The sequence below is a fragment of the Nyctibius grandis genome, chromosome 8 (assembly GCF_013368605.1).
Source record: "Nyctibius grandis isolate bNycGra1 chromosome 8, bNycGra1.pri, whole genome shotgun sequence".
NCBI lineage: Eukaryota > Metazoa > Chordata > Aves > Nyctibiiformes > Nyctibiidae > Nyctibius > Nyctibius grandis.
This window is the reverse complement of record NC_090665.1, coordinates 41,212,434-41,235,828: the sequence shown is the minus strand read 5'-3', so window position 1 is coordinate 41,235,828 and position 23,395 is coordinate 41,212,434. Positions and strand designations below refer to the sequence as shown.

The 23,395-nt window shown below is 45.6% G+C and overlaps 1 protein-coding gene across 1 annotated transcript; it reads right to left on the bottom strand.

Moving 5' to 3' along the window:
- Nucleotides 1-273: 273 nt before the first annotated feature.
- Nucleotides 274-23,095, bottom strand: SLC5A9 (solute carrier family 5 member 9). The gene is made up of 14 exons (XM_068405937.1): nucleotides 22,967-23,095; nucleotides 21,477-21,548; nucleotides 18,870-18,974; nucleotides 16,856-17,020; nucleotides 14,152-14,257; nucleotides 13,498-13,578; nucleotides 12,510-12,715; nucleotides 11,558-11,693; nucleotides 10,535-10,642; nucleotides 10,201-10,351; nucleotides 8,821-8,989; nucleotides 8,027-8,242; nucleotides 2,482-2,629; nucleotides 274-482 (listed from the first exon to the last, which is right to left on the bottom strand). The coding sequence occupies exons 1-14, from the start codon at nucleotides 23,093-23,095 to the stop codon at nucleotides 274-276; spliced, it is 2,001 nt and encodes a 666-aa protein (XP_068262038.1).
- Nucleotides 23,096-23,395: the final 300 nt, after the last annotated feature.

Genomic DNA, 23,395 nt, shown 5'->3' with positions numbered 1-23,395 from the left:
TCCCAGGTCTCCTAACTTCAGCCACATGCTGTCCCACAAGTCCCCTGCATCTTGGATGTGACAGTTTTGAGTCTTGGTCACACCTTATGTTATGGAGAAACCAAGCCCCGCAGTCATTTCCAGCAAGCAGTGCCTCTGGGGAAGGGCTGCGCCAAGGCATGCTGGCACCACCGGGGACCATCAACAGCGTTTCTGTCACCCGATGCCTCTGGCTTAGACATGATGATGAGGACTCCTGAGAGAAACCAAAACCACAGGCTGCCTGACCTGACCTCAGCCAAAATATGCCCACAGAAAGACATTAATGGTCATCAGGAGAATAGCATTAACATTGCAAACAGTCTTCCACCGGGGCTTTTCTTCGATGCTGGTGAGTCTCCGCTCCAGGGCAGCTCTCTCGTCCTGGGACAGGGTGGGTGCAGGGCCAGTAGAGATACCACAGAACCACAAGTACAGCATTTTCCAGCAGGGAGGCTTGGCTGCTGTGAGAGGCAGACCAAAAAATGGGTGTTATCGTCTAGCCGGGACTCTTCCCTCCCTCCTTCCACTAGTTTGGAGGTGCATTGACCAATCTGGAGTGGGGCTTGAGATGCACCTTGTACGGGAGATGCAAGATGATGATGGGAGATGGAAAGGGAAGAGGAAGGGAAGGGAAAAGAGAAAGCTCTGCCTCGACCATATACAGCACAGCCTGGTTACAGCTGGTTGATTGCAACACCAATCATTCATTAGTTAATTAACAGACCTCTTCCCCCTCCTCCCTGACTCAGCTTCCAACCACTTTCACAAATTCCTGACAGCATGATGGTCCATTTAGAGATATCCTGGCTTATTTATTACACATGACATGCCAGATGAAGTACGTGTTTTAATTGTCATCCTGTGCCGTGTGTATTTCACTGGCTGTTCTTTCCAAATATAGCCTTTTTTTAAAATGCAGAATGTCATAAGGCCTTGAAAAAGGTGTTACCCAAAAAAAAAACCCTCGTTAAACTGTCAACTGCTGTGTTTCGCATTTCCTTTCCCATCATTACTAATTACCAAAATACCAAGACATTTGTTTATAAAAATCTGAGGTAGTTAAGTGAACTAGGAATTGATAAGAAATAATAAATAATGCTGAATGGCTGCATTCAACTTAAACCCAAACTTACTCTATTGAGAAAAAAAAAAAAAAGATATTTCTTTATTTGTTCACTTCTTCTGTTTAGCTTGGCTGTAATTGGTACCAGCATCCTTTGGACTGACCAGCAAAAGGAACGAGTGAAGAAATCTTGTGTATGTATGTGCCTTTCTTCTCAGTTTTTCTGCTCTGTAACCTTGGAAGGTTAAGCTAAAAACCAGAAAGCTGCATTTTTTAATGGATTTGCAGAATAAACCTCCATCCACTCTGAAAAGAACTTGCCTATGTAGCACCTCCTGCTACTGTTCTGTCTCCCGACAACTCTTTAAGTTCATTTGACTCTTTGCTTTCCTTCTTATTGAATAACCTTGGTAGGACACACAGATATTTAAGCTATTGGGGTCTGAGTTTTAACCATGGCTTATATCCTAAGGAAGATGAAAGATACTATTGGCATAACGTAAATGAGAAAACTGACGCTTGTAGACTTACCCTAGGACATCCACAAAGCGCGCACATCTGCCCGCAGAGTACAATGGTCCCTTTGGACCACGACGCTATTTTGATACGGTATTTTACAGCATCACTGGGTGAGTTTGGTGAGCAGAGCCCACATAGGGCGGGAGGAGGAGGCATTTCTAGCATATACACAAGGAGTTCATCTCCTAGCAATGATGAGGACAGGAAGGGATGCCACTTTTATGTGCTGAAAGTTGACATTACAGAGCCTGCCATGACTTTCATAGTGCTAGTGGTAGCTGCTGCTTTGGTTATGCCTGCAGTAGTGCTATGGAGCTCCTCAAGAGCATCTTGGTGAGACAGACAAATAGATGCAGTGTCATGGCACAAAGCCCCAGTGTCAATGGGGTGAGAAGCTGTGTTCCAGCAGCACAGACCTCCACCCTCCCAAGGGATGTTGGTAAATGACCATTGACTCCCGTCTAAGGAGTGCAGCACACCATTAAGTGTCCAAGTCTGAAGTGCTAAAATAATGCTGTGACTTGGGCAGAACTGGACTGGAGTAGTTTGCATGGGTAAATAACTTGTTCTAGGGAGGAGAAGGAGGAGGAAAAACATTTTACTGAATGGTGGGTTTTCTTTTTTCAGGAATGGCAGCTCTTCTGAGACACTCAGAGGATTGTGACATGAAAGCAAATGCTAGAAGATATGTTGGGAGGACCAAGAACTGCAACACTTTAATTTGTCACATCCTTATAACTGGTATACCTGTAAATACAAGTCCCAACTCCAGTGAATGCAACAGATGGCCTCTCATGAGCTTTAGAGGGACTTGCATGAGATCTTGGCTGTGCACTCACATGCACTTGAGCATGCTTGTTCACAGCCAGCCACCCTACCTGCCTCCTCCTTATCGCCTGAATCTGCACTTTCGACCAAGTCACTCTCTCCGTTGGCTGGATTGATCTCTGCTGCTTCGTTCTTGCAATTTTTCAGGTCAATGGCAGGTGATTTTCTGTGTCTTGTCCACCACGTCAGGCAAGTGAGCTGCAAAGTGGGACAGAGATCAAACATGTTATTGCCTGTCAGCCTCAAACTGGCATGCCAGTCATCTCCCTCTTTGAGGGGGACAGATCCAAGACAGTGCTGAGAGACCTGTTCTGGGGCAATGGTTGCTCCCCCACTTTCTCTCACCTCCCTTCTGCACATGTGCCCACACCCTGGAAAAGAAAGCTGGTACCATCCAATTGGAGCTGAAAAGCTGAGAAAAAGTGTGAATTAATATAGTTTCTTTCCTTATGTTTTTTTTTAATTTACCTGTTCCATCCCTGTTTCTACCAAGATTAACCTTCAGTAGACATTAAAGAAGCAGCTTCCTATTTGCTAGGCTCATTTGATTGACATGTAGTAATGATGATCTGTGTCCAGAATGGCAGCCCTCCAACGGGGCTAGGTAATAAAGTCAATAAAAAGGGGGGAAAAAAAAAAATAAGCCAAGATAACCCTCTCTGGATACAGTCAGTCTCAGACAGCAATTGCACACTCAGCAGAGAAAGATCAGTTGGGTCCTGGCATGCAGATATATGGCCACAGGGGCATGACACAGACATATAGCCATGGGAATACTGGTATTTGAGCAGCATCTTCTCTAGGATATGAGGAGGGACTGGAGGACTGTCTGTCTCATCTCAGTTGTTGTTTTACAGGAAAAGAAAACCCAATGCGAACATTAAACCCCCATTAAGTTGGGACAAGCTCACATCAAAGCAGCAACCTGCACTTCCAAATGAGCTCATCATCTCGGGGCTCTTAGTGGGAAAAGCAGCAGTATTGTGTCTGCTCTGTGACTGCAAGTATGTGTTCAACTGTGGGCCCGCAGAACCACAATGGCAAACATCAAGTCACAATTTGCAGGGAGGATTATGCCATCCATTAGACCAACAGGTGTAGTTACATGAAAAAAAAAAAAAAAAAGAGCTCTGGGCACAGGCTGTAAGACTTGCCCATCCAAACACCTTTTCTCTCTTTTGTTTGTTCATTGGTTTGGCTTTTTTTTCTTTGTTTTTTAATTCCAGTTTTCTCTATTGTGCCAATGCAAGATATTACCTCTCTCTGCAGGCTTTCAGTGGAAGAGCCATCGAAAGCCGTGAAAGACGATCAGTCCTGGACAGGCTGCTGTGGCTGCAATCTGCTTTGCCTTACCAAAGCAGAAGGTCTGAAACTCTTATCCTAGGGCAAGTCTGAAAGTCTTCTCCTCCCTGGGACACAAGGAGTGCAAAGAGGCATTAATCTTGCAAATCTCACGGTGGTCCTTTTGCAGCTGTGGGGTGGGGTTAACCGTCCCAGGGGCTCAGGTCTTTGAACTTAATCCAGGTCTGCTGCTTCTTTGCCTGACCATGGCACACCAAGCAGCTTGGTGGCATTGGCACTTCCTAACCTCTGCGTGCTCTGGCCATGCCAGGCAGCAAGGACCACACTCATCAGTCCCACTCAAATGCAGCTGCCCAGGTCCGTGGGCTGCCCTCCCACTCCAGCCCGTCAGCTGCCCTGCAGAGGAGCCGCAGGATGGGACCAGGGCAGCAAAGCTGCAGTGGTGACAACAGGTCATACATTTGCCTGATGAGCAGCTGCCTCCTTGTTCTCCCCGTATGGAAATGAACATCTCAAATGGGTCACTTACTTATAAAGTAAAGTGAGTTTAATTTTTGAATTTTACACACACAAATCTAGGCAAGAGTTTCCAGCTGACAAAAAATGTTGCATAATTTCCAGAAGATTTATAGCTTTATTTAAATCATTTTCAACCAAGATGAGCATTGGGCAGGGCTAATCTTTCTTGTCACGATGTGCTAAATTGCTTTGATTTGATGATCCTCATCTTTCTCAAGGATTCTTTTTTTTTTTTAATCACTTAGGAAATGTCACTGGAACATAGCAAAGTTTCAGGGTACTACAGGATTTCTAAAACTTTTTTTCTTTTCCCTTCTCTTCCCATGTTTCACTGAATGACTGTCTGTTCACACTGCAGCAAAATCTGCAAGGGCTGGAGTTTACCTGGGGCTCAGACTCTGCCAGACGGGAGTGATTCCCAATTGAAAGCAACGTAGACACACAGGTAACCTCATCGCATATCATCCCACTGACCCACCCAGGAGCTGATGCTCTGACCATGGCCAAACAAAGCAAACCACCACCCTAGAGGGCTCCTCAGTGAAGCATCACACCCACACTCCAGCTTCAAGCTCCCTTGTGGTGGGTTTTGGCTGGCTGAATTCCTTGAGGCCCCCTTCTCTCCTCTTTGCCATCACCAGAAGGACACGTGCTGGGACAGACCAGCAGCATGGAGGCCGCCACGGGGATGGCGATGCTTCCCTGGCACAGACTCGCAAAGGCATGGGGATGGGGGAGGCGAACACATAAATAAGGAGAACTGCTGACGAGGGAGCTGCATTAGCATAATTGACTTGGTCCTTGGAAATGCTGCCTGAGGCCACCATGCTCAAGGGCAGGGGAGCAGGGGGTAGCTGCTTGGTGGGTCCAGGGGAGCCCTGTGGCTCTGCGCCCCACTGCAGAGCCATGCGTGGGCGCTGCTCAGGAAGCCCTGCGTCCCCCCTTAGTTTGCTCCTCTGTGAGTGCCTAGTTCCCGCAGGACCTGAGCATGCTTTGCTGTCAGTGGCACTAAATGATGCTGTGGGAGCTTCATTTGCAGCACCTCAGGGGCGCACGGTGTGGTTTCAGGCCAGCCAAAGAGGGCTTGGTGCTCCTCCTAGTCCATGCACTTAAAGGAGCCACTGAAGCCAGACCTCAGGACACAGGGAAAAACATCCCTGACTCCAGAGCACATCAAGTGGAATTACCAATCCATCAGCCTGTCTGGGTGAGCCCTGACCCCTGGGGAGGTGACCTGCCGGTGTAGCACTTGTGCTTCGTGGGCTGTTCCTCTCCGTTTTCACCCTCACGTTCTCCTTGGAGAAGGGAGTTTGCAAGAACTCAGCAAAGTTTTTCTTTTGTTTGTAAACCAGAATAAATCCTTCTGTTCCAAAATGCCATCTGGCACCTGACAGTTGTGTTTCAGCTTCACAGTCTCAAATTTAATTGTAAGCTCTTTTGCAGGTTTTTCAAGGACGGTGTGACACAATACGGACTACCTACAATGAAGACATATGAACTCTGGAGCATACCAAACAAATTCCTTGCATACTTGTTTTCCAGCACAGCATCAATCACCGCAGGGATGGGAGAGTGTCCAAAACAGCAGGAGAAAATGCTACAGCTTGCAGTTCTTGGATTGTAATTCATTTAAAGCCAGGCACATTAGCTGTACCACTGTAACATCGGATACAAATCTCTTTTCTCCTTTTGCCCATTTGCTATCTGAAAAGCATTGAGATTCAATATTTAAAGTTGTCCAGTGTAGATCCTCAGCTGGTGTAAAGCAGCATAACTGTGCTCGGCAGCTGCTCCTGGTCTTTGAAGGCAATGGAGCTATGCTGATTTACATCTGCTGAAGTACGATCTATCACTGTATTTCCTTGGCTTTTTCTTTGGTGGCTTGTTTTTCTTTTCCTTTTGCTTGACAAAATAAATGGTGTAATTCCTAGTTCTTACACAGTGGCTTTCACCATTACATCTCAAAGCACTGCACAGGTAAGGGCTAGCAGAACTAGCCCCATGCAATTTTTATGGGGGAAATACCTGAGGCTCACAAAGTGAATTGACCAGCACAGGGGACTTGGAAGCACAAGAGCTTCAGATATCCTCAGCCAGGACCTGCTACCAGCCTCCCCCTCTCAGCCACTATCATGGGGACATACAGGCTCTTCACCACAGATCTGCCCACTTGCATGCCAAAACCCAGCAACCTGAGGTCACTAATGGCCAAACACAAAGTTCAGGTGCTAGTTTCCACCCAGAGGGTTAGAGCCTGACGTGTCCATCCTGATTTCTACCTCCTGCCCTTCCTTCCCAAGACCCTTCTGTCCTTGAGCCATCTCAGCACAGCCACAGACTCCCACTGGCTTTCCTCCCTGAACCGCTTCTGCTCTAATCCACCTTTTCCGAGCATTGGCTCTTTGAAGAATATGTCAAATAAGGTCCCTTAAGTCCAGCACCTATAAACTCACCTATTTCTACCGAAAATCTCCTCTAAGGAATCTCTTATGATCACAACCTCTCTTTACCTGATGCTGTTATAGCAGGTCTTCATCCTGAATTCCCCCCCTTAAAACATGCTTTAAATGTTTTTATACCTCTGAGGTGAGACTAAAAAGCCTGTAAGTGCTGTGGCCAGTTTCTTCATTTCCTGAACTGCTGGTATGATGTTCACCGTTTGCCAGTGCTATGTTAATGCATCTTATCTTGCTATTGCTGTGGGCAGGGAGCACCGCAAATGTTTAGTTATCACAGGTCAGATGATGAGTGGGAACTCATTAAACCACAGTAATTAATTGCTGGCAACCATCTGGCCACCCCTGAGCAGTAGTGAACAATGTAAGCAGCAGAACTAATGGTGCCTCCTTGCCAGTATTTCTCTTTCCCATGTGGATCCTTTGATAGCTAATAAAAGCTGAGACTTTATCTCAAAGCAGACACAAAGACAGTCTCTCTCCCTCCCTCTCTCCTCTGAGTGCCTGCTTTCATGTGATCTTTAGGAGCTGGGTATCTCTGACACCACTAACATTCAATCAAACATTGATGGAACTGGTTAATGCTTTACAAGTTATGAGGAAGCAACAGATAGAAAATGCTATGATGGCATCACCCTCATTTCCTCATGCAGTTAGACAGGAAAAAAAATAGGTCTTTTAAATCTATCCAGTAACGTTTGTTTGGAGGTAGATGGCAGGTTTTTTATATTGCCAGCTGCTTTAAAACTTGGGACTGGGAACAGTTGCTCTAAGGTTTTACTATATAAAGCCTCCCAACTCTGCACCATTTTAATGTGTTAAGAAAAAGAAAGTTGTGCCTGACTCAAAGTTATTAAATGTAATTGAGATCACATTGGGACAAAATGTTATTTTCCTAAATGCCCATGTTGCAAAAGATATTAATCTTGTTTGCCTGCAAGATTGATGCTGGCTCTGCTGAAACAGGGTAGATGCTACAATTAGATATATTTAATTCCTCCTCAGCAGTGCTCTATAATATGATTTCATCTCCTTCCCCTTCTTCTTTTCTTTCTATTCCAATTATGATGGGCTGTGGTGTCTGCCCAGCTCTAAGCACAGCATGGGAACTCACACTCAATTTGAAGCACTCAGTGCCTCAGGAAGCCTTAACACTATGCGACCTGGGGAATAGAAAGCTGAGGAGCAAAGGCTTCTTTGCAGCATATGCATTACACACCATTTCTTAACCATGGGAGGAAAAGAAAAGGACAGATTTCAGAGATTTTTGGAAACAAACGGGGGCTCTGAGAAAAGGGTGCCACTGCAAGTCACTTACCTTTTCTTCAGGGATAGGTGGGGTGCAGAGACTAACAAGGACAATGACAATCGCGGTGAGGACACAGAGGATGAGGGCAAAGTAGAGGTAGTGCAAGTCCTTTAGCACAGCTGGTCTTCTGTCCTCCTCACCACAAGACGGTGTGCTATAAATAAACTCGATGATCATCCGAACGAGACCAACAGCTAGCCCAACCATGAGGCCCCAGAAAGCACCCTGAGAAAAGGCAAGCATAAAGAAAAGGTCACTGCACGTTACCTTTGGTTAAAATTTTCTCTTTTCTTCTTTTCTCTTTTCTTTTCCTTTCTTTTGTTTTCTTTTTTTTCTTCTCTTTCTTAGACCAAGATCTTTTATGCTTGATGGAAACCCACACTGACATGCATCAAAGGAGGATGTTTTCAGTTAAAAATCCTCATTCTCTCTTTCTGCCCTTGCACATGGAACAGATGATAGAGCACAGACAATGCAAGAGTCTCTTCCTAGTAACATGCCTCCAACTAGACTTTGACGCATCATCCCTAAAGTGCAGAACAACTTTGCCTTTTGTGCTTTCAAATGAGACTGCCAAGAAGTATCATCACTTGCAGTGGCTTCTTGGAAGCAAACCCACATACTCTAGAGACTGGGCTGAGATCCACTAATGCATGCCAGGGAAAGGCTGTCTAATTGTCACACTTTAGCTGGACTGGCTTTAAGTTTAAAGAGTCTCAAAGGCTAGGTAGTGAGGGGAGAGTTATTTATTTATTTTATCAAATTAAATATGTATATCAATTGGTTGTTGACACTCCACTTACAGGCTCATTAATCCTCTTGCAGAAGATTGCCAAGATGAAGAGAGCTGTGATCGGTGGGGCTAGATAGCTGGTTATGGACTGAATGTAGTCAAAGAGTTTGCCGCTGTTGGCTGATTGAATGATCGGGATCCAAAGAATACTGATGACTACAAGGATGAGGATAAAGACTCTGGAAGATGAGGATAAAATTGTATTAGCTCTGCAGGTGGTGACATCCACCTGAAAATGAAGTTCTGCAGCAAAACACACTTCCAATTGCTCTCAGAATTTCCTAAGAAAAAAAGCCACAGATGACTCCCAAGAAGAACTTTTCCCTGTGTACACAGGAGAAGAGAAAATTGTTCTCTTCTAGAAAGTCAATTCAACCAATTGCCACAGCTACCTTCACAAATTTCAGAGTGAGCTGCGCTAGGACTTGCCAGTCAACATGCATGAGAGATCCAAAGGAGATAGTGGCTCCTATGTTGAGCTGGATCAGTGCAAGCCCTTCAACCTGGTGTTGACTTTGAAGAGTGTTACATTCTTCAAAGGACTAGCTATTGGATGCAACAGAGAGAAGGGCTGGAAGCTTGTGGAAGCAATCTTTCTGCCACCTTTCCAAGCAGATAACATGCTCAGCCTCATGCCTTTGCCAATTTCCATTTAATTTGGTGCTTATTAAAATTGCTTCTGGGGTCTCAGTTGCATACCATAACCCTCCTTCATCTTCGCACTGTATGTTATAGAGGTTTCTCCATATTGCTGAACAAGAGGTACTTTTCCTCTCACTACTCTACAGTGGTGGAGTATGAGATTGCCTGCTGCCTTCACCCATCCCACAACAAAGTTTAGAAACTTAATGCTCATAACAGGAGAGGAAAAGCGCCACAAACAGGCAGAATGCAGCTTAAATTCTGCTATCAAGAGGAGAACTTTATATGTCCCTGATATAATGCAGTGGCAAAGCTTGCTCGCAAAAGGCACTATAACTTATCAGAGAGCTGGGAGGCCCAGCTCGCTGCACTTTTCCCTGAAAAAAGGAGTAATTGCAATGTATCACTCCTGTCTGATGCAAAGATAACATGTTCTTAAAGACCTCTGGTGACAGTGACTCCAGAGCACCTTTGGCTTTTCTAAAAGTTACATTTAAGGCAGTATTTATGTTAAGTTTGGAGAAGAGAGAGGTAATGATCTACCTAGCTCAGTGGTATGCTCAGCATTTCTCTTTCTTTGACCAGGTCTATCTGAGATGAAGCTAGAAAATATAATCTCTTTCCCAGGCTGCATTCCTGTTCTATATTTTAGGCACCAGATTTTTCTCAGTGAGTCCAGTCTGAAGAATGTAAATGCTGCACTCAAAACAGATGATGAGAGCAACAAGACATAAAGAAATGTAAGGACCTGCCCACAATCATCAGCTCCTGCTCTGAAGCCTTTCTGCGGATCCGCTGCCAGATGTCTATAACGAAGAGAGTGCTGCTGCTGTTGAAAATGGAGGTGAGGGAACTCATCAAGGCTGCCATCATCACTGCAATCATCAGACCCCGGAGCCCTGGGGGAGCAAGAAAGGGAAGGAAAATCAGGACTAGACCTTTGGCCTCTCAGCACTGTTTTTTCATCCCAATGTCTGGTAACAGAGTAAGATTTCCTCATCCTTAGGATGGATAAGGGCAGTCTGATCCCTGCGTGCAGAGCATGGCTCAAGCCCACCTCCACAAGTGTAAGGGCTTCTCACCATCGGGCATGAGTTCTATCACGAGTTTGGGGTAGGCAATGTTGGAGCAACCCACTGTAGCTCCACAGACCCTTTTACAGATGTCTGGGTCCACACAGCCCACTTCATCTGTAGAAGACAGAAAAATAACAAGAAATCAGTGTAAACCCCGCTGAGCCATAAGTTGTTTAATTCAAATTTTGATGGCCTGTGTGGTTTCATATAAATTCAGAAGTGCAGCTGGAATACAGCTTGAATGAGTGGAGCTGAAGAACATTTTACGTCACAAAATAAAGGTGAAACTTCGAGATGACATTTTGCAGTTCTGTTCAGGGTACAGATATAACTCTCCTGGATGTTGCATAATTGTAATCCTTGATGACTTGTCATTTGTGGGAGCTGGACTGTTTCCATGAACCTGTCAGCTGAGTTACCAAGGGTGTTGCAGGCTGAGTTAATCCTATTTGAGGAAATCTGGGAGAAAGGCACTTGAGACATTTACACTTTCCTCTAGGAGTGGTCCTCCTAACCAGGGTATTCTTCCCGAGAAGTGGCATGCTCTGGAGAAACTAGCAGCGAGAGCTCCTTGGAGACAACAAAAGGGGAACTCTTGCTGTTTCACAAAGCAGGGCTGTTTTGCATAATCCACCAGGAACTACACGAATTTGTCTGGCAGCTTGCTAAGACTCTCACCAAATACCTAACAAAAATAATCCGTAGGACCTGAAGGACAACCTCAGTGCTCCGTATATTTCATCTCACTGATTTCCTCCAGATAGACAGATGCATGCAATGTCCACAGCATGGAGCTGTATGACCCCAGTGGCAAAATATGCCCCATATGGATACTCCCAGTGACTTCTGTCGCTGTGGGAGCACTGAAGATGGAGGAAGGGCATGGGAACACCAGTGTACAACAGGATTCTATACGAATATGCCTGCAGGACAGCAGGTTTTGAGGTGTAAAAGTGCCGGAGGACCTATGTGGGATTAGTGGTCACGGCAAGTATAAAGTCCTGTGCTAAGGAACATGTGAAGGCTCACCTGGGTAAAGAGCTCTGCTGATCATTCCTGGCATGACAATGAAAAACATAGGGAAGATTTTCAGATATCCTCCCAGCACCGATCCACCTTTAGCATGGGAAAGGTTCTTGGCAGATAGAGACCTCTGGACTATCACCTGCAATCAGTGCAGAAAGAGAGCAGAGAGTAAAACAGAAGCACTACAGAGAGAGCAGGTTCCATCCTCTCTCTATCTCTCGTTCTCATGGATGACTTTCGTCCGGCAGGATCCCAGGGTATTTTGCATGCCAATGGCAGCTTTCCCATCTCAGTTGACTGCAGCCTGCTGCCACTGCTCAGAGCTCAGTGCACAGGCTATAGGAGAGGGCAGCATGGAAATTTCCTTTACAGGAATCATTTCGCCCTTGACTGAAATGAAACTACCTTGAGGACTGGAGACAGCAGCTGTATGACAACAAAAGACAAGGAATTAAGCAGACTGTGGATGTTTTGGTAAAAGTTCAGTGGTGGGTTTTCATAATTATCACATCTTAAAGCACAAAAGCACCATGTCTTGAGAAACAAATACAGTTTTCCTTGGTTGTAGCTTGGAAAGGAATAAGAAACATGAGACCTGCATGAATGTGAATGGCTTGTCTGGAGGTCTACACAAGGTCACTACAGAGCCAGGTCTAGATCCACATTTTCATATCCTTGTCACGCTAACCACATGAAGACCCCCAGTACTCACCAGCCCACAGTGGGATAAAGATGGAAGAAAATAACCTGCTCTTTCTGCACTAAGAAGTGCACAAAATTAGCAGCTTGCTGAGAGGGTGGAATGAGTGAGATATTCTGGTCTAGACCAGTAAAAAGGTAGTAACTCCTGCACAGCGAGACACAGTCATGTTTCAGCTCACAGATTCAAGAACTGAGGAGTGGACTGGAAATAATAGTGTGGTGGTTTGCCTGGAGAGCGAAAGACTTTCTTTACCTGGTCAGTGCACCAGCACCAAAGAGCCAGCACAGAGAGGCCAAATACAAGGCCAGGCCAAGGAATGTCTCCTGCGACTGGATCCCTGAACAAATGAAAGGCATCCGCACGTGGGAGGTGACAGGTCGTGTTTGGGACTATGATCTTTGGTATTGCTGTGCTGTATTTCTCCTGAAGTCCTTCGTACCAGCCAACTTTTTCAAATCCTGAAAAGAAAATGCCAGTGATTTAAGGTCTGGTGCATCCTGCAAAGTTACTTCCTTATCTGAGTCTCACGATTACTTTTCTTTTCTCCTATCTTCCTCTCATCTCCTTTCTTTTCATTCCAGTCTCGCTTTTGGCAGTCAAGGTTTCCACAGGAGTTTGTTGGATTTTGCCCAGAGTCCTTGTGGTTTTAACAGTGCATCCTGGAAGAGGATCAATGCAGGAAAATCTCCATGATCCTAATCCCCACAATGTCCTCAGCATCTAGTCTTTGCTCATACACCCTTAAAGAGCTGGAGCAGGAAGGTATGACATGAAACAAGATATATCTGTATTTCTGTTTGCCAAGAAGGCTTAAAGCAAGGACTGATGATGGTTAGTTCCTTCTTGCTTTTTTATTTTTTTATAATGCTCAGTTACGCCCAGATGAATCCACAGTAACTCCCAAAGTCAACAGGGAAAGTCAGCAGAATTACTCTGAATTTACATGAGCATAGTGAGAGCTGAATTTGGCTCTGGGGATGCAGTGTTGCAAGCTCATTGGCAATTCCAGGGAAACACAAACTGATGAGGTGAAGTTATCCAGAACCTCACCTCCATACAGTTAGTGCAAAGGAGGAAGCAAGCCTGACAACTTGCCACATGAGAGTTATGCTGGCACCACTTCTGTGAGTGGTTAAAAATCATTTCTGCACCATACATGAAAGGGTGAGGTACCCTGCAAAGATCTAATGACCTTGGGACCATTAAACTAGTGTATGATGCCACTGCAGGTTCCCCTTACCTATGAACATGAGGACCAAAGCTCCCAGCACCATGATCAGGGTCTGTAGCGCGTCTGTATATATCACAGCCGTTAAACCACCTGTCAAGAGAACCGGGGACAACAGGCAGAGTGCATCACCATGTACAATGAAACAGGCACCTCACCTGGAAAAAGGTTTTCCTTGGCCCCAGCCCTGTGATTTCAGGACAGATCCATTGGGAGAAGTTGGCACTGAGCTGGTCCCTAGGACCCTACAGCTGTCACAAGCCCTTCTGTGAGGCATGGCCTGAAGGGCTTGTCCACGTTCACGAGAGGATTTGGAGGCAGCTCAGCATCTTAGTATCTAAAGATGCTAATGTTACAAAAGAGAAAAAAAAAAAGAGCAAGTATGGCCAGTGGTAGCTATCTGCACAGAGGGAGAAGCCTTTTGTAGTATTAGAAAATTCTCTAGAAAACAGTGATGTTCCCCCCATACCAGTTTCCCTTGGGCCAGGAGGGGAGAGGGGAATAGCCAGAGGTCTCCAACACCTGGGAGTGACGGGGCAGGTACTACCAGCAACCGAAGGAATCTGTCCCTCAGGTCAGGACCTGAATACATTCCCCTATGTAGGAAAGGGGGAACTTATATTCTAGGCTCCAGTTTACAATGTTTCTTTTAAATCAGATATTTACCAGCTATGGTGTAGACAGCAGTCACTGCTAGCAAGACCACAGTGGACAAGTAGATGTTCCAGCCCAAAGAGATTTGGATGAACAATGCTCCAGAAAAAATGTCTGTCTGGAATAAAAAAAAAAACAAGGGCAGTCTGGCATTAGTAGTGCTTCGTGCAAGTGAAATCTAATAAAGCAGCCTGCAGCCCTCTGCGGCTGAAAGCATTGATGAGGGAGGACACCACGAAGGTGAAATGGAAGAGGAGGAGAGATCATGGACAGTTGGCTGTGAACCTTCTTGTTCTCGGTGTAAGGAAAACCTTTCCTCCAGGTCAGAGCTCTCACCATCTGGGAGCTGGGGCAGCAGGAGGGTGAAAATCAAGGTCCTGTGCCAAGGGACTAAAAAGTCATCAAAATAAAGACTATGTTACAGGCAGCCTTCATGGCACGTAATCCTCACTGGCCCAGAGAGGTATTGGTGGGAACTGTCACTCCTTTTGGTGGCTGAAGACATCCGTGGGAAGCAGGAGCCCATGTATGCACAGGCAGACACAGAAGGGAAAGTGAGGCAAATAGCAGACCTGGTTCTTCCCAAGACTACATCTTGGTGGCCTAGTGGCCAGGAGACACTCCTGCTTGAAAGACCCTTAAAGAATCACTGATGTCTTGTGCCATGATTTATATATCTGAAAAGGTCAACAGCTTGCTTTTCTATTCATGCATTTCAGCATACTAGAATGACTCCAGAAAAACAGGTTATACCTGCTGAGGACCTCACTAGAAATATAGAAACTCCCACTGGCTTTGTTTTGTTTGGACCCACCGGCAGAGAGAGTGAAACCAGAAACTAGGTGAAACCTAGAATTATAAAGATAACATCATTCAAATGCAGAAGGTCATATGGGAGATGTGTATGTTGGGAAATACATTTGAAGGACACCTGCAAATCTGGTATGGGGTGAGATACAGGTAAAGACATTTGCCAAGGGAGACAGAGGGGATGGGGCAAGATTTCTATCTGCTGTGCCTGAAATAAGCACCTTAAAAGCAAGCACCCAGTGCAGCTCCTGACCTCTGCAACCCTGAGACAGGACAACTGTCAGTACACCACAGGAACCACTGTGTCTTCTGGTTTTTGACTTCCCAGCAGGAAGCACAAACACCTCTGTAGCCATGCAGGATCAGTCCTTCGACAACACTGTTCATTGAGATCTCTGCTTTTCTTTGTGAGCAGGGAAGACTCTGCAATGCCCTAGTTGCTAACCTAGGGGAGAAAAATCCTTCTTGTAACCAACATCTTGCTGTCCAGCCAGCCGCTAAATAAGCTCGCTACAAACAATAGCACTGCTTAATAGAAAGCACCTGTCATGCCCATAAACTCCACCAGCCACATCCGTCAGCCACGCGTGAATTAGCTGCACAGAGGAGAAACCACTGAGATGAAACAGCAGTGACTGAGGCCAGGGTCCTGCTCAAAAGGCATTGGCAAATACTGCTCTGCTGAAGGTCATTTTGAAAGACTGGTCTGTTTTCACTGCACGCGTCAACTGTGTAGCTGTGCACATTGTGGTGCTGTTGCAGGAGAGATCTTCCCTTTGCCTCTCGTGCCCAGCTCTGCTCCAAATGCCTCTTCACAAGACCTCACAGTGGGCAATGCTTCAATCCCATGGAGCAAAGCTCCTGGAGACAGTGGTGACAGCAATGGGTGACATGACCAAGAGCTGGCCATTCGAGGAGGAAATCTATCCCATAGTCCCAGCCTGGAACTCCTCTTAATGCACGTCCCAGGACCTGAGACTTAATAAACCTGGGAGAAGGACCCTGAAGCCAGCTGCAAAAGGCACATGCATGCCTCATCTCCAGTCAATGTCTTCCAAGGCAATTCAACATCTAAATACTTCAATAGGATCTAGTTAAAACTGACTTGTACTGGCCATGGGACGATCAGCTGGAGACAAAGGACTGACATTTTCAGTTCCTGTAATGGACTCTCAAATACAGTCCTCTCCCTCCAAGGGCACAGGTAGGTCTTAGCAAATCTCTGAGCGTAAGTTCTGCCTCTTTATTAGAGACATTTAAATGAAGAGAAATACCCAATAGCTTACACTGCATTTTGGCTACCAGCAGGGTACAATGCTACAAGCAATCCAGGAAGGATGCTGAGTTTTGTCTTAAGCCAGAACCTACCTCCCTTTCACCATACCCTTTTTATACAACACAAGTGACAGAAAGAGAGAAGAAGAACCATAACATACCCAATGCTGAAAACTCAGCTACAAGAACAGCAGCAAAATAATCACTAGGACAACGCAGATTTATGATAATTTAGGAGAATTTCACATCTGCAGCCAGCCAGATCCTCTGATGGGGTAATGCTGCAGTTCCCCTGTCTATATTGCCTAAGGTTTGATCTGATAAAAGAGGAAAAGCAGGCAGACAGCTTGTGGTACTTATACTGTTTAGTAATTAGCTGCCATATCCCTGTAAAGTTCTCACTGTGCATTGCTGTTTAATGAGGGGTCTCTCTCTTAGGGTACATCTCCATGATCAATACAGAGGCAGGGATTTACTTGAGCAAAGCAGCACACTAACACACTCCTGCTGTTTCTGGGAGCTGAGCTCGTCCTTTCAAGGACATCTGAGTTATCTCTGAGCAGCCCCGCATTGTACCAGGATGACCTACCCCTGCCCGAGACACAAGGGTTATGTTCAGTTGGATACATACGGATATCTTGGTGAATATATAGAGAATGAGGGACAGTACAGACATGTAGATTTGTATCCTCTGCCCTCCAAATCTCTTCTGCAGGTACTCAGGCATGGTGACCACTCCTGCTGCGATGTAAACAGGCACAAAGATCCAGCCGAGAGCCAGAAGTGCCCAGGTAGCCTGTTAAAGAGACAGAGAAAATAAAGACACGATTCAACACATGGGAACATCCTTCTCCTCTTCTCTTTCAGTGGACATCGTAAGCAAGCAGAAGGGTACAGTTCCACACAATATATTTGGGAAGCACTCTGAGGTTTTCTCCCTGCTCAGAAGATGAGATGACAAATGGAGGAATTATTACAATATAATTAAAAGCTTGTGAAGTTTTCCTCCAAATCCCTGTGTCTCTCTGTCATGGGTGGCACATCCTGTTCCATCTCATGGTCTTTTGGGCAAGCTGGTATATTCTGTTGCTCTGGGTGTCTGAAAGATGGTGTTGTATTTGGTGGCCTTTGAAATCACTGATGATGTGGCAGTGAAGAGTTAAGTGATTCAGAGAAGGATGGGAGCATCTGTTCATTGCTTGATTAGCAAGTGATGAGGCTGAGGCAGCAGACTATCCCTGCGGAGCATAAAAATAAGCAACAGCAGACTCTGCTGGGATGTTCTCCTTGCAGTCTGATGCATATGTGCTTCTGTTGTTGGTAAAGGGACAGTTCAGTTACTTTGCCACATGTGAAGGGTCTTTTGGAAAATGTAAAGGCATCTCTCATCATGTATTTCTTCTCTGAAACCCAGTAAAAACCCAAACAGGAGATCTTGAACATAAATAAAAGCCCCTGGACTATCAAACCTCACCTCCTGGCTGTCTCAGGCCATTACCTTTCATCCAAGTACCTTACATTAGTGCAGATTTTACTTTGATTGGTTATTTAAGTTATCAGAAATGAAACTGAGCCCCGGGAGCAGAGATTGTGAATGATGGAGAACAGCCATGGCTCCTGCAGTGGCAGAGATTGGCTTAGGTAAAAGATGCTTATACGATCCCTGCAGCTGAGTGATGTCCCATGCCACAGGGAGAGAATAACGGCATATCTAAGGTCCCTTTTCAATCTGAAAGAAATTAATCTAAACTCATGAAGTTAGATTTGCCCTGGCATACAATCTTGTCTTCATGGGCTTCTAAAATGACTTGAATAGATTTACTTAAAGTGCAGTGATATAGGTATGCCCTACATGCACCAGGCTGAACACAGGCTCTGGTTTCTTCACAAAGGTCTTAGAGGTGATCTTAATGGTTTAGAAAAAAAAATGCAGTGAATAGACATCCCAGGAACGAGCTTTTGGTGGGGCCTGTCTGTGCTTGGCAAGTATACGGAACTATTAGCAGCCTCTGCTGATATAGACAAGAGATTTAGAGTTAGGTGAGTGATGTTTATTGTGAGGCTGGCACTAATCTCACTCCTCATCACTGCAGCTGCGAAAATTCGTTAGCATCACACACAAAGGGCCTGGTTTTCGTGCTCTGTGTAGTGTCAGTGGCAATTTTCCAGGCCACTTCAACAGGGCAGAATGAGACCTGCCTTTGCATCCAGATGTTCACCCCAGAGACGTCACATTTTGGCAGAGAACAGGTGAATGCAGTGTTGCCGATTCTCAGGGCTTAACACTGAATTTAGGAGCACATGCTGCTTTTTTTTTCATACTCCCCACACCCAGAATCCTGTGATTATCCAAGTACCTTTTCAGCATTCATTACCTTTTATTTTAATCTTGATGAGTGCAGAGTAAAGCTTAAAAATATGGCCATGTTCTTCTGGGAAGGTCAAAGAGCTAATAATTTTAGTGGATTCCACTTAAACTAAAATAAAGATCTCATCTTTTTAAGGCTGTCTCAATGTCTGGAGGCTTCTCTCCTGAGGCTTGAGAACTTGGAGTTGCCAATACTGTTAGCATCTGATTTTAGAGACAAACCCCCAGCCCCTTTGTAAGCAGTGATATCTTAGTTGACAATGTAACTGGCTCTTACGTTCCACTCAAAGCCCCCAACAGCAAGGCCCCCAGCTGCTCCAGTGCCTGCCAGGCCGATGAATAAGCCACTGCCCACGTTGCTTGACATCAGGGATGCTCCAATCTGAAACACATGGCACAGGCACAAAACCCAGGAAGTCACCCTGAGGAACTTCTGTATCAGCCCAAACACTTCCCCCCAGCACTCCCTTTCCCCAGGGCCTCATCTCCTTGTAGGTAGGAACCTGGGTGCTAATGGAGAGTTGGGTTTTCCTTCTCCTTTTAAAGAAAACTACATTTTTATGTCTTAAAGTGGGTATGTCTCCTCCCTTCCACTGCCCCCACTCCAATGCAAAGCTTAATCTCAGAATTGGGTTCACTTTGGCGGTGGTTCTCCTGAGATACACGCCTGTTATGGGGACAACAGCAGCGTGAGGAAGGTCTGGTGGCAGCCCTGGATACCTCAGTGTCCATGAAATGTGATGGATTTCTCCAATCCCTTGTTACTCAGCCAGCAATGTGCCTTCTCCAGCCTTGCTGTCCCTTGCTTTACCTCTCCACATCTTGCTGACAGCCCAGCCTCTTTTTTTAAGTAAGTCTTGCACTGAACTGGTTTATACAGCCGTGGTGACAGGAGTGCTCTCTTGGAGCTCCTCCTAAGAGAGAAGATTCCTGAACTGTAGCAGGGACAATGTTAGAAACATGAAGATCTTTTGTGTTTAATGTCTACATGTAGGTTCACGATATTCAACTCTGCAGTAGGCTGGAAAATGCTAATGCCTCAGGTTAACTTTAGCTGTAGGTTGAAGGCATGGTAGGCTGTCTCTACCATGGCTCATTGACACCCTAATAGGAAGAGCAAGCTCCAAGACGCTTTAAAGAGGGCAAAGACTATCTAACTTAATTACTACTTTTATTTGGCATAAAGCCTCACCTCCTTTCTGTATGCCAATGCCAAATCTCTCTCAGGGTCAAATGAGAAGTTACCCAAAGGACAAGTCTAGCCCTTTTGTCTCTAGAGAAAGTTTGCTTTTAGCCACATCGCATACAAGGAGCTTTTATCTCTGTAGTACTGCTAAATGTGAAATAAAGAATGATGGAATTTGATCTGCTTCTCACTTTGAGCAAGGTAAAACTTTAATATGGCATCAACACCCACACTGATTCCTGCCAACAGCTCTGCCTTCTTGCCTGTCTAAGAAAACTCCTGATTACAGAGCTGGCTGCTGCAACATGAATTTGCAACTGAGCTGGAGACTGGTGCTCTCAAAAGATATAAACATTTTTCCTGATATCTGCATCAGACACAGAAATACAGAAGTTATATTGCACAGGAGCAGCAATGTAATATCAGGGTTTAGTTGAGGCTGCCTGACACACAGCAGAAATCTGTCACCCCTGTAAAAAAAAAATAAAATACATGTAAGCCAGTCATGTAGTCAAGGTGAAGGCCACGGTGAGCTGAGCCTGCAGAAGTGTCAGTTTGCTCTCTGATAAACAAAATTGAAAAGTGAACTGCATTAGAGGTTGCTTAGAACGTAGAACGGTAAGTCAGGAGAGCCAAGAGCCAACCTGTACCCAACAGACTCTGTGGCCACCTGTGGTTGGAGCCAAAAGCAATGAAAATGGTTTGGGGTTTGCTTTTTTTTAAAAAAAAGAAAAAAGAAAAAAGAACAATGTTGGGGAAAAAAATGTTTCATTTTAGTATCTTTTGATTTTTCTTCTCCTAATTAGGGAAAACCATCAAACTAAGCTTTTCCATTTAATGTCACTTGGCCGAGACAGAAGTATAAAGAACATTTAAGAAATAACAGATTTTAGAAAGGTGTATGTATCTCTGCTGGAAGAGGTTGAAAATTTAGCCTAGTGAATTTATGGGCAATATACATTCAAAGGAAGAAAAAAATTACAGTGTTTTGGTTGAGAAGTGCATTCTGTTACCCATGAATCACTGGAGAGATATATGGTGCTAGAGTCTGGCATTGGCTGAGAAGGATCTTTATTCCTGTGGTGTTTTTATTCCTTTCAAACTTTAAATTATCTTTATATGTACCTTTCACTCCCAAGAAAAGGCACCTTCAATAGATTTTTTTTTTCTTCATAGCGAAGATTTATACTTCGGTGGTTTGAAGTTCATATCCTTTACGTCATTAGTCAATAATATCAACTTTACTCTAAACAGCAAGGGCTCAGAAAGTCCTGAGCTTTGGGATTATTTTTTCTTCAGTCTCTAAATTCTCTTTTACCAGATAACACATTCCTAGATTACCTAATGCTCTCTTGGCTTGGGGACAACAGCATCTTTGGTGAGTTGGGGCCAAAGAGTTTCAAACCCAGCTATGCAGTCAGCATTCCCTCACTTCCATCAATATGAACATTTTTATTGCTGACTTTAGCAGAGAAATTGAGAGTTGGAAAAACCTGAAGATGCTGAACTATCCTTCTGTCCCGGCAGCTCCACGCTGTAGTCCATTAGCAAAGCTGCATGGGATGATTCCTGGTGGATCCTCTTCATCTCAAGGCTACAGTCAAAACATGTACGGACTGGGTCCCCTCACTACACCTGAATCCTTATGTCTGGAATTGCTTTCGAACCTTGAGAAACAGAGGGATGCATTTCACTCACAGGCCACCAAGTCATGGATCGTCCAGCTAGGAAATAGCCTCCAATGGTCCCCCGGCTTGCTCGTATTGATGACTGGAAGCACAGGAAAAAAAAAAAGTGTTTTCTTTCATTCACCCACCCTCAAGTCAGATTCAATGCCCATCCCAATAGCCTTGAAACATCCCATCAGCAACCTCTTGCACCACCCTAGTCCTACTCCCTTGTGTGTCACTGCAGTCAACTGGCTCACCCTACTCGGAGCAGCACAGACAGGTCATGCGTGGTTCTGACGCAGGCTGAAGCAGGACCTCCATGAAAGGCATTTAATTTTCAGAAATCTAGGGGTTTGGCTGCTCTCAGCCATGTGAAGATATGTGTTTGCAGCTCCAAGAAAGGCTGCACACCTTCTGATGATGGTATGCATTCAGAGGAAGCATTTCCCTCCTCACTGGCCAGCACCCCTAGCAAATGCTTTCAGAGCCAAATAAGGGAGAACATGGCACAGGGGTGAGAATCAGAGGACAACCTTGTATCCCATGGGATGCCATCAACGACTGCATTTGGGCATGACGTGCAGGTACACTCCAGGACGGCCAGCAATGCCATCCTGCTGTGGATTCAGGGTTTCCAGCAGCCCCACACTTGCATGGCCACATCACGCAGCCCCATCTAGGAACTGCATGAGAACTGAAGCAATTTCAACAGCAACAGGATGTCCATAGGCCAGCAAGCCCCTCCAATGTGACTGAGGCTGACTGTGCTTGCTGTTTGCAGCAACCAGGAACTTGCAGTCAGGCACCATAATAAAACGGTTCGCTACAAAATGCCTCTGCACATGGCAGCACCCAGACTTGTGAGCAGCACTGTCACCAAGCCAGGAGAAGCTGGAATGTCTGGTCTAAACATCAGCTCCAAAACTTGATTTGTGTATCCATTAAGTATGCCAGGCTTCACCCATTGCTTCTGCCTCTCTTTGTGCAGGTTTCTGGTAGTCCAGCTTTGGAAAGAAGCTGCTTGTACCTATTTAATGACTTCTCCTTGAATGTACTCATTGGGAATGAGAAAAAACACTTCAGCCAACAAGAAGACTGTAGATCTCTATGAAAGAGACCTTTGCAAAGCAACATAAACAAATAATTAGTAACAATCTTTCCTAAGCTTTATAAAGTCCCATTTCAGTCTTCTCCCCCTCAGCCCCAGCTTTTCTCTTGCCCTTGCACCCTGCCTGCCCACACTCTGGTGTGAGACTACTTTGCAGCCTGGGAGATAGACATCATCCTCAGAACAACCTCCAGGGGATGACCCCTTGGTTGTCCCCATGTGGGGGTAGGGGTGAGGGCTCACAGGAAGATCACTGTCACCTCACAAACCTGCTTAACAGGCCATGGGATAACAGTGTGTGCAGAGGCTGCCCTTTGCAGGCAAACACCTTTGTACCCAGGAGGGGTCCAAGGACGATCAAAGGCTCTCCACCTCAGACAGACCTAAACCCAGTCACCACAGGGACTCACCCATATCCCGACGACGAGGACAAAGGCGAAGTACAAAACCACAACGATGATGTCTGCCACCCCAAAGGCCACTGTCGTGTCCCCTGGCAGCGCAGGCAGCTCCATGGTGGCTGGGGTCGGCTGGCTCATGGCTGCGAGCAAACTGCTGATTTTCTCTCTCACACTGGACTTTGGTGCACGTTGGCCTTCATCTCCTCCCTTGTAATAATTAACAGGGAGGAGAAGGTGTGAGTGAGGAGCAGGAGCCAGGCAGGACTGTGGCTAATGTTTCGCAGCAGGCCCCAGCAGGAGCTTTGGCTCCATGGTTCATCAGTGAGTACCTCCCCACAGCTCTGTGGTGTGAGCATTCCCCTGTGTCCTTTTACCAGCGGTCCCCTCTCCTGCCCATTTACCCATTGGTGACAGCCACCAGGATGGCAAATGGATAAG